This window comes from Macaca fascicularis, chromosome 16 (genome assembly GCF_037993035.2).
Source record: "Macaca fascicularis isolate 582-1 chromosome 16, T2T-MFA8v1.1".
NCBI classification, from domain to species: Eukaryota; Metazoa; Chordata; class Mammalia; order Primates; family Cercopithecidae; genus Macaca; species Macaca fascicularis.
In genome coordinates, this window is record NC_088390.1 from 70,119,946 (window position 1) to 70,140,292 (window position 20,347).

The 20,347-nt window shown below is 46.0% G+C and overlaps 1 protein-coding gene across 7 annotated transcripts in view; it reads left to right on the forward strand.

Annotated features, from left to right (window-relative positions):
- Positions 1–6,760: 6,760 nt before the first annotated feature.
- MAP3K3 (mitogen-activated protein kinase kinase kinase 3) overlaps positions 6,761–20,347 on the forward strand; it is a 75,485-nt gene continuing 61,898 nt past the window's right edge. For 4 of the 7 annotated variants that reach the window (XM_005584643.5, XM_015438698.4, XM_005584644.5 and 1 more), the window contains exons 1-2: positions 6,761–7,107; positions 18,461–18,582. In XM_005584643.5, coding sequence (XP_005584700.1) covers positions 7,104–7,107; positions 18,461–18,582 — 126 coding nt within the window. In that variant the 5' untranslated portion in view covers positions 6,761–7,103. Of the gene's footprint in view, positions 7,108–18,460; positions 18,583–20,347 lie in introns of those variants that run through there. The other 3 variants (XM_065531835.2, XM_065531839.2, XR_012426010.1) reach the window with 2 other exon arrangements.

Here is a 20,347-nt window from a genome sequence, read left to right on the forward strand (position 1 = left end):
TACAAAACATACAAATGTTAGCAGGGCATGGTGGTGTGCACCTGTAGTCCCAGCTACTTGGGAGGCTGGGTTGGGAAGATTGAGCCCAGGAGGTCGAGGCTGCAGTGAGCTATGATTGCACTACTTCACTCCATCCTGGGTGATGGAGTAAGACTCTGTCTTCAAAAATAAAATGAAAATAACAAGCCAGGTGCGGTGGCATGAGCCTGTAGTACCAGCTACTGACGAGACTGAGACAGGAGGATCCCTTGAGCCCGGGAGGTTGAGCTTGCGGTGAGCTATGACTGCGCCACTGTACTCCAGTCTGGATGGCAGCAAGACCTGGTCTCAAAAAAGAATTTTCGGCGGGGCGCAGTGGCTCACACCTGTAATCACAGCACTTTGGGCGGCCGAGGCGGGTGGATCACGAGGTCAGGAGATAGAAACCATCCTGGCTAACATGCTGAAACCCCATCTTTACTAAAAATACAAAAAATTAGCCAAGCATGGTGGCAGGCACCTGTAGTCCCAGCTACTCAGGAGTCTGAGGCAGGAGAATGGCGTGAACCTGGGAGGCGGAGCTTACAGTGAGCAGAGATCACGCCACTGTACTCCAGCCTAAGCGACAGAGTGAGACTCTGTCTCAAAAAAAAAAAAAAAATAGATAAAATACTGCATATACCTAAAAGGCAGCATTATGGAAATTACATTCAATTACTAACATCTCCATTTGAGGTTCACTTACTCATTTTACAAATATTTGTTTTTTAATGTGCTATGAAAGATGACAGGATGCTGGCCGGGCGCGGTGGCTCAAGCCTGTAATCCCCGCACTTTGGGAGGCTGAGACGCGTGGATCACGAGGTCAGGAGATCAAGACCATCCTGGCTAACATGGTGAAACCCCGTCTCTACTAAAAAATACAAAAAACTAGCTGGGCGCGGTGGCAGGTGCCCGTAGTCCTAGGTACTCGGGAGGCTGAGGCAGGAGAATGGCGTAAACCCGGGAGGCAGAGCTTGCAGTGAGCTGAGATCCGGCCACTGCACTCCAGCCTAGGTGACAGAGCGAGACTCTGTCTCAAAAAAAAAAAAAAAAAAAAAGATGATAGGATGCTAATTTGAAAGCAGCGTCTATCTTTATGCTTAATTTGGTTGTTTTGTTTTGCTTTGTTTTGTTTTATTTGAGGGTCCGGCCCTGTCCTCTAGGCTGGAGTGCAGTGACAGGATCATAGCTCACTGTAGCCCTGACCTCCTGAGCTCAAGCAGTTCTCCCGCCTCAGCTTCTTGAGTAGCTAGGACTACAGGCACACACCACCACACCTGGATAATTTTAAATTTTTTTTATAGAGACAAGGTCTAACTATGTTGCCCAGACTGATCTCAAACTCCTGGCTTCAAGCAATCCTCTCTCCTTAACCTCCCAAAATGTTAGGATTACAGACATATGAGCCACGACACCTGGCCTCTTTATACATACTCGGTTAAAGACAATTGTTAGAGAACAGGACATGTGCTTTGATGAAGAAAGTACCGAGCGCTCTGAGAGCATGTCTGAGGGCCTTAACCCGGACTTGGAGGTGTCTGTCTGGGAAGGCTTCCTGGAGGGAATGCTGTTTAGGCTTAGTTCTTCCCTGAAAGGATGGAGGTGGGAGCAGAAGCGAAGAGGATTTCATACAGAGAACATAGCACATGCAGAGATATAGAAGCAAGAGAAAGTCATATTTGAGGAATTGCTGGTGGTTCCAAGTGGCTGGGGCATAGAATTTGAATAATTGGGTTAACTATTATCGTTAAGGTGGGAAATGGAAGGACATGTGGCTGAAGAAGGAATGGGTTGGGTCCTGAAGGACCTTCTTAACTACATTCACATATTTGACTTATCATAAGGGTGATGGGAAACTTTTTAGGGAGGGTATGGCAGAATCAGGTGTCCATTTCAGAAAGATAACTCTGTGACGTGAATATATGTTGAGAGGCTGTTACACTTAAGTAATGCAGGTAAGAGATTTTGGTGGTTTGAACTAGGGTGATGAAATGGGATGGGAAAGGAATGGACAGATTGGAGACTTCTTCAAGATTGGCTGTTGGGGAAAAGAAATGGAGAGAAAGAGCTCTCTGATCATTTGAAGGTATCTAACTTGGGGGACTGGAGAGGGACAGAGGAAATATAGAACTATGGGGAAAAATGATTTCAGTTTGGACCCAGAATTGGAGATTCCTGTGGGACACCCATGTCTGTGGAGCTCAGAGTAAAGACCTCCCTAAGCTAGAGAAACAGTTGAGATTCTGGAATCCTCAGCGCATATGGTAACTGCAGTGTGGGAATGTTTGAGATGGTTGGTTGAGACACAGACAATGCAAATGAAGCCACAAAGAAGGCAGTTGTAAGAAAAAAGGTAGAAGGTAAATCAGAAGGTTCTTTTCAGCTAAAGACTCAAGTTGGCCTGGCATGGTGGCTCACGCCTGTAATCCCAGCACTTTGGGAGGCCGAGGTGGGCGGATCACGAGGTCAGGAGATCGAGACCATCCTGGCTAACACAGTGAAACCCTGTCTGTACTAAAAATACAAAAAGTTAGCTGGGCATGGTGGCAGGCACCTGTAGTCCCAGCTACTCGGGAGGCTGAGGCAGGAGAATGGCGTGAACCTAGGAGGCGGAGCTTGCAGTGAGCCGAGATCACACCACTGCACTCCAGCCTGGGCGACAGAACGAGACTCCATCTCAAAAAAAAAAAAAAAAAAAAAAAAAAACCTCAGGTAGATGTACTGCAGTTCTCTATGTGTGAGGCACTATTCTAAGTGCTGGTGATAGAGCAGTAAGCAGGACAAAATTCCTACTCCTGCATACCTTATGCTTGTGGTAGTTGGAGTAGAGCAAACAAATAAATATATAATTGTAGCCACTGAGAAAAAAAAAAAACAAGGAAAAAATGTACAAATACAGAATGATGGAAGGGAGGGGTCATTTTGGATGGGGTGATAAGAAAAGACTTAAAAGCAGACGTTTGATCAGAGACTTGAATGAACTGCAGAAATGAGAACATCTTGGAGAAGAGCATTCCAGGCAGAACAAATGGCAAGTGCAAAGGCCCTGGGGTGAAAAAGCTTGGTAGTTTCAAAGAATGGAAAGAAGGCCCGAGTGGCTAGAGGACAGTGACAGAGGGACAGGATGGAGGGGCCAGCTCCTATTGGGCCTGGCAGGTCATGACAAAGAATTGGGGTTTTATTCTGAGTGTAATGGGAGGGAAGCCATTGGAGGGTTGACAGTGGGCAGGAGGTGGGGTAGCATGATGCGAATTACATTTTACAGGGATCACTGTGGTTGCTATTGGGGAATCATTGGTTGGGCTGCCATAGAGGAAACAATGGAGGCCAGATAGGAGTCTGGGGCAGTCATTCAGGAGAGTAGGTGGTGGCTTGGATAAGGGGGGTGGGATGAGAAGTGGTTGGATTCAGGTGTGTGTGTGTGTGTGTGTGTGTGTGTGTGTGAATTTTTTTTTTTTTTTTTTTTGAGACAGGGTTTCACTCTTGCTCAGGCTGGAGTACAGTGGCACAATCTCGGCTCACTGCAACCTCTGACTTCCAGGTTCAAGCAATTCTCCTGCCTCAGCCTCCAAGTAGCTAGGATTACAGGCCACCACGCCTGGCTAATTTTTATATTTTTAATAGAGATGGGGTTTCACCATGTTGGCCAAGCTGGTTTTGAACTCCTGACCTCAGGTGATCTGCCTGCCCTGGCCTCCCAAAGGGCTGGGATTACAGGTGTAAGCCACTGCGTCCAACCTGATTGAGATACATTTTGAAGTGGGAGCTGAAAAGATTTGCTGTATGTTTAGATATATGGGTGTCAGGGAGAGAGAATAATCAAGGAAGACTCCTAGGTTTGGACAGAGGGTCTTTGACTTACTATGGTTTGGCTTATGATTTTTTTTTTTTTTTTTGATATGGAGTTTTGATTTTGTTGCCCGGGCTGGAGTGCAATGGCATGATCTTGGTTCACTGTAACCTCTGCCTCCCAGACTCAAGCAATTGTCCTGCTTCAGCCTCCCAAGTAGCTGGAATTACAGGCGTAAGCCACGACGCCCAGCTAATTTTGTATTTTTAGTAGAGATAGGGTTTTACCATGTTGGTCAGGCTGGTCTCGAACTCGTGACCTCAAGTGATTCACCCACCTTGGCCTCCCAAAGTGCTGGGATTACAGGCGTGAGCCACCGCGCCCGGCCAAAAAGTTTTTTTAAAAAAAGGCTCATAGGCCGGGCGCAGTGGCTTATGCCTGTAATCCCAGCACTTTGGGAGGCCGAGGCGGGCGGATCACGAGGTCAGGAGATCAAGACCATCCTGGCAAACACGGTGAAACCCTGTCTCTACTAAAAATACAAAAAATTAGCCGGGCGTGGTGGCGGGCGCCTGTAGTCCCAGCTCCTCGGGAGTTTGAGGCAGGAGAATGGCGTGAACCTGGGAGGCGGAGCTTGCAGTGAGCCGAGATCCCGCCACTGCACTCCAGCCTGGGCGACAGAGCGAGACTCTGTCTCAAAAAAAAAAAAAAAAAAAAAAAAAAAAGGGCTCTACTCTACCAGACAAAATCTTATTCCTTAGTATTTAATTTCTCTCCTTAGGGAGAATTTAAATTTAAGTAATTTAAATTAAATTGTTTTCCTGGCAGGGGTGGATAACGAGAAAAAAGGTTGAGAAACACTGGCCTAGTGCAAGAACATGGCTTTTGGGAGTCACACAGGCTTGGTACGAATCCTGGCTCCACTACTTGGACACAGTGCTTAACCTCTCTGAGCTTCACTTTCATCGTTTCAATGCCCACAGTATTAGCATAATAACCTTAGACTTATTGGGAAAATTAAATGCAATGACGTGCCTGTTATATTGACAAATACTAATTTTCTTTCCCCTTTAACCCCGCTTTCAAGAATAGAGATTATTTTAGTTAAGGAACTCCAGTAAACTGGGTAGAGACCGAATCAAGTGGGAATATGGCAGGCTTAAGCTTGTTGGAAGAAAAAGAAAACAGGACAAGGGGGCTGATTAAATATATGGAGATGAGTGTAAAGAAATAAGGGAGGCTGGTTGCAGCGGCTCACGCCTGTAATCCCAGCACATTGGGAGGCCGAGGCTGGCGGATCACCTGAGGTCTGGAGTTTGAGACCAGCCTGGGCAACATGGTGAAACCCCGTCTCTACTAAAAATTCAAAAATTAGCCGGGCATGGTGGCGCACGCCTGTTAATCCCAGCTACTTGAGAGGCTGAGGCAGGAGAATGGCATGAACCCGGGAGGCGGAGCTTGCAGTGAGCCGAGATCGCGCCACTGCACTCCAGCCTGGGCGACAGAGCGAGACTCCGTCTCAAAAAATAAATAAAAATAAAAATAAGTTAAAAAGAAAAAGAAAAGAAATAGGGGAGACCCCAAGGTAATTCTTAAGGGATTTGACACTCAAGGCAAAGCCACCACTCAAGTAGTGGACAGTGGACAATGACATCTGAGGAAGGTTATTTTGGAGCCTGACATACTACACTGGAACAGAGGCCAGAGAAAGGAGCCCACATTAATTGTGGTGGACTTGGAATCTGAAGATCTGGGTGTATTAAAATGTTGAACAATGAAAAGGTTGGGGAAATTAACTATGGTCCCTTTAATTTTGAAACATCATGCAATCAGTACAATTGTTTTGGAACGATATTTGGTGGCACGGGAAAACAGAATAAAATGTAAGCATACTACAAAACAATACAAAGGCATTTTTGTCAAACGCCTATCTGGGTGGGAAATAGATTATCTCTGGGGTGGGAGCTTTTCTTTTTCATACTTTTCTGCATTTTTCAATTTTCCTACAAAAAGCTTGTATTGCTTTTATAAGAAAAAAGTTATTTTCTGAAAGAACCTCTGGCGGAACTCAGATTTCCAGGGACCCACATGCCAGCACTACCCCAGCCTTGGGTGTCTGAGGAACCTAGACTGGAGGGTGTGGCCCTGGAGGTGTGAGACTCAGGGAAAGCGGGGTTGGGCGCGGCCGCCCCTGCCCGGGGCAAGAGCAGCGTCGGGACCGGAGGACCAGCCGGGGGATGGGGCCGCAGAGGTGGCCGCGCGCCGGGAAATGCTCAGGCCAGACCCTCCCCACTCGCTACGCGCCCCGTGCTGGGCACGGGGAGGAGCAGGACACCAGCCTCTGGAACCACCCAGATCGCTGGGGCCTCCAAGTACCCGGAGGGCGAAGGCCTGAGGGCCCCCTCCAGCCGCCTACTCCTCACCCCAGCCCCAAAATAGCCGGCGGCGAACTGCGCCAGCCCGCGCGCCCGCCGAGCGTTCGCTGACTGACGGGAGGTGGGAATATGGGCGGAGCCTCGCGCCTGAGCTGTGATTGGAGCAACCAAGACCTCCCAGTCTCTCCCAAGAAGGGGAGACAGCGCCAGAGAGGGATGCGCAGAGGCGGGGGCTTAGAGACCTCTACGTGATTGGCTAGCAGCGCAAGGAGCCGGGCGCTGTCCCGATGATTGGCAGGCGCTGGACAGCCCCCGGAGACCGCCTTGGCTTCGCCCATTGGCATCCTGTGAGAGTAGGCGGGATTGGTTCATCGTGTGGTGCTGATGATTAGCTGGCCGCTGAGAGTTAGGGTGTTGGGAGAGAGTTGGGGGGGAAGGCGGGGGCAGCCGACTTCCTTCTTGTTATTGGCTGATGAGGTGGGTAGGGGTGGTGCGACGGCCCAGCGGCTGCCTGGGATTGGTGGGCGCCGGCGTGAGTGACAGACAGTGGGGCGAGCTGCGCGACCAGCGGTTTGTTTTTCGGAGCGTTCCTGAGGTGGAGAACGGTGGCCGGACGGAGCGACTGCGGGTCTGAGGGACTGGCGGGCGGGCGGGCCGAGCGGCGCCGCCGAGGCCGGGCTGGGCCGAGCCCAGAAGCGCCCGGGATGTAGCGGGCCACCCTGCCGATGCCACAGCGCCCGGCCGCGGGCGGAGCCGGAGCCGGAGCCTGGGGAGGCGGCGGGGGCCCAGAGCGCAGCCCGCGCCCCCCGCGCGGAGCCAGGCCCGCTGCCGTCCCCGCCGCCCGGGCCCCCGGCATGCAGCCCCGGCTGCGGAGGTGACACTCACGGACGCAAGCCGCCGCCGCCGCCATCGCCACCATGGGTAAGTGTCGCCACCGCCCCGGCCTGTGCCCGCGCTGCTTCGCGACGCCCCGCCCCGGGCTGAGGGAGGAGGACCCTGGGCCGCCGCCTGACAGGCATGGACAGCCTGCCTGGCCCGGGGCTGCGGACCGCCGGCAGCCCGCCTGCCCGCCCGCCGGGCTCGCACGCCGCGGCCCGGGCGGGGGTTCTGGGTCCGCGGGGCGGTTCGGCCGGCAGAGCCCTCTCGGCAGCCCTCCTTCCGGGCGGCGCGACGGGCGCATCCCGGGGAAGCGGCAGTGGGACCGAGGGCCCGTGCTCCGCGGGGCAGCCTGGCTCGAATGAGCCGGACCGCGAGCCCGAGGGCGGGGGAGCGAGAGCGCAGTGTGGGGCCCGGGCTGGAGGCTGCCGCAGGCCCAGCTGCTGTTGTGTCTTTTCCTTGATTTGCTTTTTTTTCCTGCCTGTGTCATTTCCTTCCCTTTGCTCACACAGGCCGGCCTGTGAGAGTTCCCGGGGCTTGCTCTCCAGCCCTGTGCGCGCCCCAGCGCAGGGGGGAGGGCGTGCGGGGCTTGGCTGGGAGGCGATTAAACTGGAATCTGTGATCAAGCGCGCGGTTGACAAATGCGTGCTGCACGCAGATTGCTGGGGGTCAGGAATTGGTCGGATGCTGCCAGTTAGAATTCACATCCTACTTTTTGAAAAATCTTGTTGCAGGGTTTTACATCCATTAATTTTTTCTTGCGGTATCCCTGAAATTATGTAACTTTTCAAAGAAACATTTGCTACACAAAAGAATTTCTCTGAAATGATTTCCTTTTTGTCAGTATTTGCAGTTTCTACTGTGAAGATGTAATCTAAGGAAAGCTTTTAATGTCTTCCGCACTTAGCATTTGAGTTGAATTATATTCCATATTCTTTTTGGTAATTTAGCAAATGACTACTGGACTAGACTAAGAAATAACATTTTAAACGTTATTTACTTCTCCTGTGCAGACAGGTGTTGTGATACTGTTGTCACAAGTTTTGCAAAATATTTGGTATTGCCCTAAATAATATTAAAAGGGTAAACTTCAGTGAGAGGATCGTTTGCAAAGCCTTGCGTTGCTTCTGTGATGTGCCCTGTGTGAAGAGGGAGCCTTAATGTTTGCCTTGCCCTATAGCAAGGTCAAGTCCTTTTTGTAGGAGGTTAACTGTATGCCATGTCAAAATCGCCAGATATTGTTTTGTGACCCATCTCTACACCCTGGCTTTGAATGAATTGCCTCGCTCTAGTTCATGCTATCCCTCATACAGTATGAGAAGGGTTTGTTCATTTGCTGGGCTTACTTTTTCCTTCCCATGCTTTCTTTCAGAAGTGCGTGCTCTTCTGGGGGAAGGTCTGTTGTGAGAGTGGACATAAAAGGAACCCAGTGAGGCCTGCTATTTAAATATATAATTGAAGAAATATTTATTGAATTTTTTTATAGATGAGACACACAATTCTTGTCTACCCCAGGATTCAAACATTTATCTTTTTTTTTTTTTTTTTTTTTTGAGACGGAGTCTCGCTTGTCGCCCAGGCTGGAGTGCAGTGGCTGGATCTCAGCTCACTGCAAGCTCCGCCTCCCCGGGTTCACGCCATTCTCCTGCCTCAGCCTCCCGAGTAGCTGGGACTACAGGCGTCCGCCACATCGCCCGGCTAGTTTTTTGTATTTTTTAGTAGAGACGGGGTTTCACCGTGTTAGCCAGGATGGTCTCGATCTCCTGACCTCGTGATCCACCCGTCTCGGCCTCCCAAAGTGCTGGGATTACAGGCTTGAGCCACCGCGCCCGGCCCAAACATTTATCTTGTATTATAGATTTTGAATAAATCTTCCATTTGATTTATGAGCCTATATTGTGACTTTCTCACAAGTCTTTTTTCTTGTCCTGGGGCAGCTGTTAGTCCCAAAGGAGAGTGTGAAATACTTAAGGGTGTGTAGACCATCCACTTCCTACTTTCTTGACTGCTACACCAGTTAGAGTGCCCACATGTGTTGACTACATCTCATTATCTAACATGAAAATAGGTATGAACCTGTTTTCACATTTCAAGACATTTTCAGAAAGTTTATAAGTGTGAGTACCTGGAGACCAGTGATGGGGAGGAAAAAAACTATATAGGCTGGGTCTAGAGCCTGAAAGAAAGAAGGGCCAGGACCTCAGGATCTTCTCATTTGTCTCCACGTCAATTGTCCCCCTGTCAGTTTTACATGAAGACACATGTGAAAGGAACATGCAAGAGGAATTAACTTGCCTGGTGGCTGCAGTATATTAGCCAAGTTAGTTTAAGAACCACTGCCCTAGCTTTCTTCACTTTCCCCCATACAGTTCTCTCCATCTTTTTTGTGAGGGGAGAGTAGATGACCTTGATACACTGTTAGAGCTAATATTGAATTCTTCTTGACACCCGGCTCTTCAATTTGCTTTCTATAGAGCTCAATGAGGATATATATACACAGATACATTCACACACAGTCTTTCTCTTAAATACTAGGTTCCATTTTGGTGATGAAAATTCGAATTCCCAGTTTAGTTAGTTTGCTTTTGGTTGCTGTAGTTCTACATAAACTCAAAGGATTTATAAGAGAGAAACACAGACTTCTTAGTATTTTAGTTATTCTTGTTAAACTTCAGCCTCATGAAGAAAGGACTAAAACTTGAGTCTGCCCTGCAGGTTCTTTGGTTAAGTAAGAGTCATATTTTCCTGAGCTGTTCTAAGCCCAAGACTGAAGCCTGTTTGACAACTTGGGTTAATAAAAACAGGTCAGATTTTATATTGTCTGTTAGCCCCAGTAAATTTCTAGTGGAAATTATTTATCTCTGTAAATAATAGGAAAATTTTTTTTGGCTTTGATACTGTGTGGCTATAAAAAATTGGGATTGACTGGTTGTTTTTTCTTGGTCACTCCAGAATTCATTTCCAGATTTAGTAATTATAGTGGCAAATACTGTTCATAATACCTGAGATTGTTTATGTGGTCTTTTTATAAATGCAGTCTGAAACTTAGTGGGATGTATCACTGAAAAATGTGTAACAACTTGGAAGTGTTACAGGAAATTATAGTGAATGGAGTACAGGATTACAGATGGTCTGGTTCTGGTTTGAAGTCAGAATTACTGTGACTTACAGACACCTTGTCTAGGGTACCAAGGCTGTTGGGAGCTCCCTGTTAGAATAGTCTCAATTCAGTTTGGCTAGAATCTGACCACCTATGTAGACTCTGAAGAGTTAGCAGCTGTTTTGATTGAAATTTGAATCACAGTTTAATAAATCAACATGGCTAGATTTCTGATATTTTAAAAAATGACAATTGGATTTTAAAACTGAATTTTAGGTTGGTCATGGTGGCTTACACCTATAATCCCAGCACTTTGGGAAGCTGAGGCTGGTGGATCGCTTGAGCCCAGGAGTTCCAGACCAGCCTGGACAACATGGTGAAACCCTGTCTCTACTAAAAATACACAAACTTAACTGGGTGTAGTGGCAAGCTCCTATAGTCCCAGCTACCCAGGAGACCGAGGTGGGAGAATCATCTGAGCCTGAGAGGTTGAGGCTGCAGTGAACCATGATCATGTCACTGCACTCCAGCCCAGGCAACAAGAGTGAGAGACCCTGTCTCTAAAACAAAAAACAAACAAAAAATAGCTGAATTTTAGGCATCTATAAAAAGTAAATATCTGTCCAACTGAGCATTACTTAGGGGAATACACAGAGATAAGATGAGGTTTTTCTGGTTCTATGGAAGCTATTAATTTATTCTTTGCCCATTTGTCGAATGCCTCCTATGTGCCAGACGTAGTATTAAGCCCTGTACCTGTGTTATCCTGTCCTCAAGAAGTTACAGTTAGGTAAGGTGAAGCAGAAACATGTAAACAAATAAGTGCAAAATCGTGTAAAGAGACACAAGAGAGAGAACAATGCTGTCGTTTTGGTGTTGACATATATAATTCTATAGTCTCCAGTCTTTTGCGTTAATTTCATTAAACATTAAAATGTAGTGGTGATATATATTGATTCTTATGAGGAAGAAATGGCTTACTTTGTAATATGTGTTTTAAGAATTTGAACCATCAATTAGTATTGAATGCCTATTATATCTAAGAACAGAAAAACGCCAGCATTTGACTTTGAGATTTAGCAAAGGTTCAATCATTTCTTGAAGGAGAAAAGTTTCTTGTGAATTGAGGGTCGGGCCTTATTGCATATACTCATTGTAAAATGATGTTTGCCTGGGCATGGACAGGGTGGAAGCAGTGGAAGTATGTGGAATGTCATGAAGAGAAAGTAAAATCTGACTCGGGGACACTGAAGCACGGGCTCTCCTGAGTGAGCAGCGCGATCAGACGGTCTGGTGGAGCTGGGTAGAACATTGTCAAGATGAAGAAATAACATCAGTTAAATGAAAACAAAGTTTAAAACATTATTTTGGGAATCGTATACATGGAAAAGAGAGAGAGTGTGTGGCACAGTAAACAGACATCATACGGGATAACAGTGTGTATTAGAGAATGTGGTGCTTCTGGCAACTTTTCTGAGTTGTTAGCCAAGGGAACTCACAAATGGAAAGTGCTTTAAGACCCTGCTTTGAGATACAAGTAATAGCTCAGTCTGGAAGAGTGGCTTCCTGCTGGAGCTAAAGAGAGGAGTATGTTGCCTGGCAGCCTCCATACCACAGGTCGGGGTACCAGGAGAAGAAAAACTACATGCCACTGGGGAATTATGAATACTGGCTACTTAAAACTGCGTAAGAGCTTCCACTTTTTAAGCCTGAACTCTAATCTTTATTTCATAGATCCTTTTATATTTCCATGAACACTTCCCCTCTTCCTAGATTCTTAACCTCTTAATCTTTAAAATTAACCTCTTTCTCCTTGTGCTTCTTCCTGGTAGCTTCTAAGTGTGTCAGACCACTCCCACTCTCAGGAAATCTTTTCAAAGTTATAAGCACACTATTACCCTACCTCAACTTTTTCACATGTAAAGTTCACAAATACATTTTTTTTTTTTTTTTGAGATGAAGTTTTGCCCTGTTGCCCAGGCTTGAGTGCAGTGGCACGATCTCCGTTCACTGCAACCCCCGCCTCCCGGGTTCAAGCTATTCTCCTACCTCAGCCTCCCGAGTAGCAGAGATTACAGGCGCCCGCCACCACGCCTGGCTAATTTTGTATTTTTAATAGAGACAGCATTTCACCATGTTGGCCAGGCTAGTCTGAAACTCCTGACTGCAGGTGATCCACCCGCCTCAGCCTCCCAAAGTGCTGGGATTACAGGCGTGAGCCATTGTGCCCGGCCATGATTAATTTTTTGTATTTTTTGTAGAGATGGGGTTTTGCCATGTTGCCCAAGCTGGTCTCAAACTCCTGGGATGAAGTGATACTCCTGCCTTGGCCTCCTAGAATGTTGGACTTATAGGTGTGAGCCAATGCGCCTGGCCTGTCACTCTCATTTTCTTCAATCCTTTTTTTTTTTTTGAGACGGAATCTCACTCCATCGCCCAGGCTGGAATGTGTTGACGTAGTCTTGGCTCACTGCAACCTCCGCCTCCCAGGTTCAAGCGATTCTCATGCCTTAGCCTCCACAGTAGCTGGGATTACAGGCGTGTACCACCATGCCCAGCTAATTTTTGTATTTTTAGTAGAGATGGTGTTTCAGCATGTTGGCCAGGCTGGTCTTGAACTCCAGACCTCAGGCGATCTGCCTGCCTTGGCCACCCAAAGTGCTGGGATTACAGGCATGAGCCACCTTGGCCGGCCTATTTTCTTCAGTCCTCTTAAAGCCTTCCTTTCCAGCTTCCCCTCTTCTCATTCTATTTGATTAGTATTAGTCACTGGGGATCAGTCTCTGACCCTCTTTTCTTCCCCTCTATTCCTTAATTGCTTATTCTTCATGTCCTTTCTCTCAGTTCATTTCATGAACTCTCTGACATAGCTAGAACAGCTTGCTTTTCTTTTTTTTTTTTTCAAGATGGAGTCTCACTCTCGTCGCCCAGGCTGGAGTGCAGTTGCTCAATTTCAGCTCACTGCAACCTCTGCCTCCTGGGTTCAAGCGATTCTCCTGCCTCAGTCTCCTGAGTAGCTGGGATTACAGGTGTCCACCACCACACTCGGCTAATTTTTGTATTTTTAGTAGAGAGGAGGTTTTACCACGTTGGCCAGGCTGGTCTTGAACTCTTGACCTCAGGTGCTCTGCCTGACTTGGCCTCCCAAAGTGCTGAGATTACAGGTGTGAGCCACCATGCCCGGCCAGCTTGCTTTTCTTTTTTTTTTTTTTTTTTTTTTTGAGACTGAGTCTGGCTCTGTCGCCCAGGCTGGAGTGCAGTGGCCGGATCTCGGCTCACTGCAAGCTCCGCCTCCCGGGTTTACGCCATTCTCCTGCCTCAGCCTCCGGAGTAGCTGGGACTACAGGCGCCCGCCACCTCGCCCGGCTAGTTTTTTGTATTTTTTAGTAGAGACAGGGTTTCACCGTGTTAGCCAGGATGGTCTCGATCTCCTGACCTTGTGATCCGCCCGTCTCGGCCTCCCAAAGTGCTGGGATTACAGGCTTGAGCCACTGCGCCCGGCGAGCTTGCTTTTCTTAAAGAATCTTTAGTCTGTTAACAGCTATATAAAATCATCCATATAACCTCTTGCTACTCATATTTAAAAAAATATATTTTTATACATTCGTGTTTATATACTCTGGTTTATATATTGTGTAATTCTATGTTTTTTTTTTGAGCTGGAGTTTCGCTGTTGTTGCTCCAGGCTGGAGTGCAATGGCCCAATCTTGGTTCACTGCAACCTCTGCCTCCCAGCTTGAAGCGGTTCTACTGCCTCAGCCTGCCATGTAGCTGGGATTACAGGCATGTGCCACCATACCCAGCTAATTTTGTGTTTTTGATAGAGACAGAGTTTCTCCATGTTGGTCAGGCTGGTCTCGAACCCCCAACCTCAGGTGATCCGCCTGCCTCGACCTCCCAAAGTGCTGGGATTACGGGCGTGAGCCACTGGACCTTGCCAATTCTTTTCTTGATACAACTTTGTATTTGTGTGTTGCTTATCTTTTTATCCCTAGAGTTTGAACACCTTGAAATATCTTTTAAAACTTCCTAATGTATAATACAGGATAAGTATTCAGTAAATGGTTGTTAATGATTTATAAAAGTTCAGTAATAAAATTAAGTATTAGGGTAGTTTAAATGGCCTCCAGTCTTTTTCCATTGACCTTTTCTCATTGATGATAATAATAGCCAGCTTTTTTTTTTTTTTTTTTTTTTTTTTTTTTTTTAGCATTACTAAGTGTTAGGTACTATAAGAAATAATTCATAGGTTTTCTTTTGCTTTTAACTCTCACAGCAGCTTTGTGAAAGCTTTATCTCCCAGATAAGGAAATTGAGGTTTGGAGAGAATAAATGATTTGCTCAGGTCCTCCTTACCAAATTTTTCTGACTCTGAAGTTCATATTCCTAACTGCTTCAGTCTAAGAAAGTTGTTATTTGTTGTTTTTTTTTTAGATGGAGTCTCACTCTGTCACCATGGTGGAGTGCAGTGGTGCCATCTCAGCTCACACCAACCTCCGCCTCCCGTGTTCAGGCAATTCTCGTGCCTCAGCCTCCCAAGTAGCTGGGATTACAGGCGCACGCCACCACACCCAGCTAATTTTTTTTTTGTATTTTTAGTAGAGACAGGGTTTCACCATTATGGCCAGGCTGGTTTCAAACTCCTGACCTCAAGTGATCCGCCTATCTCGGCCTCCCAAAGTGCTAGAATTACAGGCTTAAGCCACTGCGCCCAGCCTGTTATTTGTTTTTAAAAGTTGTGTGTTTTTAAGGAATGCCACATTGAAGGAGTGCTGATAATTCCGTTAGTCTCAGTCCATACCACAGAGATAACTGGCTTGTGGCAGCCAAGTGTGCATAGTGATGTTGCTTTTTAGAAGGAAAAAAAACAAAAACAAAAACAAAACCTCAATCCAGGAAGAAATGCCTAAAAGAGCCACTTGATTTACTTCCTGTCTTTATCCATGTCCTCTGAAGTACCAGTTGAAGAACCTGTCTACTTCTAGGAATGCATTTGACTTTGATACAAAATTAGATTCTTTTTTTTTTTTTTTTTTTTTTTTTTTTTTTTTTTTTTGAGACGGAGTCTTGCTCTGTCGCCCAGGCTGGGGTGCAGTGGCCGGATCTCAGCTCACTGCAAGCTCCACCTCCCGGGTTTACGCCATTCTCCTGCCTCAGCCTCCTGAGTAGCTGGGACTACAGGCGCCCGCCACCTCGCCCGGCTAGTTTTTTGTATTTTTTTAGTAGAGATGGGGTTTCACCGTGTTAGCCAGGATGGTCTCGATCTCCTGACCTCGTGATCCACCCGTCTCGGCCTCCCAAAGTGCTGGGATTACAGGCTTGAGCCACCGCTCCCGGCCCAAAATTAGATTCTATAACCCTGATTCACTTGTGTCAGTTGTCCCAGATTTCAGATGACCGTGCCAAACTGTGCCTCTACTGTGTTCTCAGCTCTGGAACTACCAAACAAGTTTATTCATTAAGTAATGCCAGGAATTGGTTAGCTTCCTGGAAGCAGAATTTGTCAACCTGATAAACCAGCTCTTATAATAACATCATCTTATACAGAATTAGAAATTATTTCTCCAGTCCTACTTGTGGATCTGACTTGAAAAGTGGTGTGTGTATGTGTGTGCCTGTATGTGTATTCACATCCGTCTTCGTTCAGTATCTGAGTTGAAAGAACTGAAAATTCTCAATTCTTAGGGTGGTTAATGTTGTTACTGATAACTGTGCATTCCGCTTTTAGGAGTATTGTTGGATGCTCCTCAGAAAACGCTTAAACCTAGTCATAATCCTGCTTACATTGATCCCAATTTATTATTACAGTTGGTCCAATTTTTTACATATTTAATAATATATAAGCCATTTAATATATAAACCTATACATATTATTATATAAACCAATCTTCCTAGCTTAGATGTTATGCTCTAGTTTTTAAGGTTTGGTTGTGAGGATAAAAATCAAAACAAAAAACCAAGTTCCCTTTTTTGAGATACGGTCTCACTGTTGCCCAGGCTGGAGTACAGTGGCATGATCATGGCTCACTGCAGCCTCAACCTCCTGGGCTCAAGTGATCCTTCCACCTACGCCTCTCAAGTAGCTGAGCCTACAGCGTGCACCACCATGCCCAGCTAATTTTTTGTATTTTTGTAGAACGGAGTTTTGCCATGTTGCCCCAGTCTGGTCTCCAACTCGTGGGCTCAAGCAATCTGCCTGCCTCGGCCTCCCAAAGTGCTGAGATTACAGGCATGAGCCACCCTGTCCAGCCAAGTTCCCTTCTTTAAGGAAGCTATAGAGAAATTGTAGAAGGTATAAAATAATTGATGGGATTTATATGTGTTAATTTTGACAGATGTCTTTTTGTAGATACCCACTTTCTCCTCATTCATTATCCGCTTTACTGCATGCTTTCGATATTACAACTATGTCACTCTCATACATACTTTTGTATATGTTTTGAAGTGGAATCATATGGGAAGTTAGGCTCCTGGTATTTTCCTGCAAGTTTTAAATCTAATTTTACTGTCCTGAACAAGCAAAAGCCTCTTTATAGGCAACTTTGTCCTTTTCTGCACCTCGTCAGAGGGCATATAGGGCACTAGAGCAGATTTGGTCTAGGAAGAGGGGAGAGGCAAATAAGGGGAAGGGCCAGGCACGGTGGCTTATGACTGTAATCCCAGCATTTTGGGAGGCTAAGGAGGGAGGATCGCGTGAGCTCAGGTGTTTGAAATCAGCCTGGGCAACATGGTGAAACCCTCTCTCAATAAAAAATACAAAAATTAGCAGGGCGTGGTGGTGTGCACCTGTAGTCCCAGCTACTCTGGAGGCTGAGGTGGAGGATTGTTTGAGCCTGGGGGGTGGAGGAGGCTGTAGTGAGCTGTGATTGTACCACTATACTCTAGCCTGGGCAACAGAGCAAAACCCTGTCTCAGTCAGTCAGTCACTCAATCAGTAGTGGAAGAAGAGACTGGAGCAGTTTTACTTCCTACATTTCACGCTGTTCATTTCTTTCCACAGGGTATTAGAATATTTCCAAGGGGCAGTGATAAAGGGCAGAAGATGAGCACTCTCTTTGGGTGGAATATTTTGTATTTGCTTCTTTTAAGGTGTGCCCCAAGTCCCCAAATGAGTCAGTTTTCACCAAAGCAAGTGTAACGACTCATCCCTCATGTTCCCTTCCCGATCAACAGATTTATTCATTTTCAATCTCCAAATGCTATTTGAATGGGCAAATATATCTTAAAGGACCTGGGAAAAATTTGTACAACATAGACTTGGGCTGGTTTGTGTTCTGGGTTTTGGCCATTTGTTTTTAATGTATGAGAACTCTAGTACTCCATGCTATTTCAAGAAAAGGGGATTAAAAGTAATGGCAGTAAGGTGGAGACAATGCATTGCTTGGTCAGCTTAGGGAGGAAAAACAATAGAACTACCCTTTGACTTCCCTATGGGAAGTAGAAGGCCTATAAACTTGTAAAGAGTTGGTGGGGGTTGATGGTGGTGGTGGCATTCAGATGCTAGGCTTGTAAAACAACTTCTGTTCAAAACAGTTACCTGAGGCCCTTATTTGGTACCTTTTAAAATGTACTCTCCTCCTTATGATGCTTTAAGAATAAGTCTGGGACTGACACTGTGCCATAATCTGCTCTCTGGATTTATCTTTTCATTCAATACCATATTACATTGTACTGTGTTGTTCTTCACTTCAACTTTTCATCTATTTTTCCTGGTTAAGTTTCTCTGGCACTGGACAAACTGCTCTGTTTGAGCATGTCCCTTCCCTGCAATTAATTGGTAAATATTGCTGTAGGAAATCTGATTGGAGGGCTATTAAGAAACCATTAAAGGTCAGGCATGGTGGCTCACACCTGTAATCTTAGCACTTTGGGAGGCCGAGACAAGAGGATCACGGAAGTCCAGGAGTTGGAGACCAGCCTGGGCAACATGGGGAGACCCCGTCTCTACAAAAAATTAAAAAATTATCCAGGCATGGTGGCCCATGCCTGTGTTCCCAGCTACTCGGGAGGCTGATGTGGGAAGGTCGCTTAAGCCCTAGAGTTCGAGGCTGCAGTGAGCTGTGATCACGCCACTGCACTCCAGCCTGAGGGACAGAGCAAGACCTTGTCTCAAAGAAAAAAAATTCCGTTAAAATTCAAATTGCCATAGTCTGACCTTTTGGGCTGCATCTGATTATAGTTACAGGGTCTGTCATTTTGCCTGGGCAGAACTCCCTGAGTATTAGTCATATAGTTTGTGAAAGAACTTTGCTGGTCTGTATTTAAGTATCTTAGTCCATGTGCTCTCTTTCATTGCAGACGAACAGGAGGCATTGAACTCAATCATGAACGATCTGGTGGCCCTCCAGATGAACCGACGTCACCGGATGCCTGGATATGAGACCATGAAGAACAAAGACACAGGTCACTCAAATAGGCAGGTGTGTGTGACCCTGGCAGAGCTAAATGAGATTTGTTGGGGAGGGGTTTTCAAATGGGAAATATATGAAAAGCCAAGGAGACTACATTACCAGGGTTGAATACTTTTGACCCCTTCCTTTCACAGTCTGTTAAATGGGAAGTAATACATACCAACCAGGTATGGTTAAATGGTAAGTGATATTGGGAGGCCGAGGCAGGCAGATCACCTGAGGTCAAGAGTTTGAGACCAGCCTGGCCAACATGGTGAAACCCCATCTCTACTAAAAATACAAAATTAGCCAGGTGTGGTGGTGCATGCCTGTAGGCCCGCTAATCAGGAGGCTGAGACAGGAGAATTGCTTGAACCTGGGAGGCAAAGGCTGCAGTGAGCCGAGATGGCACCACTGCACTCCAGCCTGGGCAAGAGAGCAAAACTCTGTCTCAAAAAAAAAAAAAAAAGCCATGCAGTTATGGATCTGTGATTTGGAATCTTAAAGCCTTCTGTAAGCATTTCATCTGTTATGGGGACAGTATTCATATACGTTTTTCCCCTTTAGTGATATTTGGGAAATATTTAATTCAGATTCATGATCCCTAAGTCAGAAGGTTTTTAGCTACCTTACAGTATATAATCAGGAAAAACTAATTAATTTGGTATTAGCTTATGTAAAATATAATTAAGAAGGTAAATTTATTAATTAAAATGTCACATAGTATATTCTAAAGGCAATAATGAGTGATTTTGTTATTACTGTTTGCTTTACCTTATTAACCCAGGTAGTTGATAGTGCCTGTTTTATTGAGAGTTGTATGCTTCCTTAGGAAAACATTGCCTATTTTTCTTAACATTTAAAATTGTGTGTCATTGAGAATCTTCTTCTCACCCGTAGTGCCACTTACCTGTTTCCTGGGTACTTTGGCCTGCAGAGAGGAGTGAATGATGGGGAGCTTTCCTTCCTAGTCGGTATCTAATGCTACATCAGCTATATTGGGCATATTTGATGAAAATTTGTCTATGGCATTCTCCCTTGTGGTTCTGTTTATCAGCTAACCTCTTTTCTTCTCATTTGCATCTTGTTTACCAATTCTTCAGAATTGGTTCCTAGAGATAGTATAAGGCCCTAGAACTTTTCCTGTCTGTGGTCTGCTAGATAGAGCCTTCCAGAGTATTTCCTGCCTTTAGGAATCCTAGGGACCCCAAGGGAAGAGGAGTCCTTTTGTTTCATGTTAAAACAGAAGGATTAGTTTAAAAAGCTGCTTTTGTTGTTGTTACCTTACAGTACTGGAGGTATATAAACAGATAAGGGCCCATTCTTACACTGTTTTCAGATGTTATTCTGTCTGACTGTTTGAGTTCTCCCTTGCTATAACTCATTTGTATTCAAAGCCACTTTTGGAAGGAGCATTTTACCAGAAGTGAGTCCCCTCCCCCATGCTTGAGCCTAATGACCTCACTTTCCTTCCTGTCTTCCTATGTAGAGTGTGCTTGGTAACATTGCTCCAGTTAGCTGATCTTTCTCCACACTGGACTATTGGCATGAGTATCAGTTAGTGGGTAAAAAGGGGAAGCTTTCTTGAATTGGAAGGCCCAAAAGGTCCAGGCTGGGAAAAGGAGGGGTGGAATGGTTACTGATAGTTCCTTGAAGGAGGATTCCTTTTTAGGACTCCTTCTGCTTAGAGCCTAAAAGCTGTGATGAGGGAAGTCTTGATCTTTTGCTGTGCCTGCTGCTGCACTGTTAGAGTGAAGTCAGTGGTTATGAAGGCAGAAGACTGTAAAAAGGATTG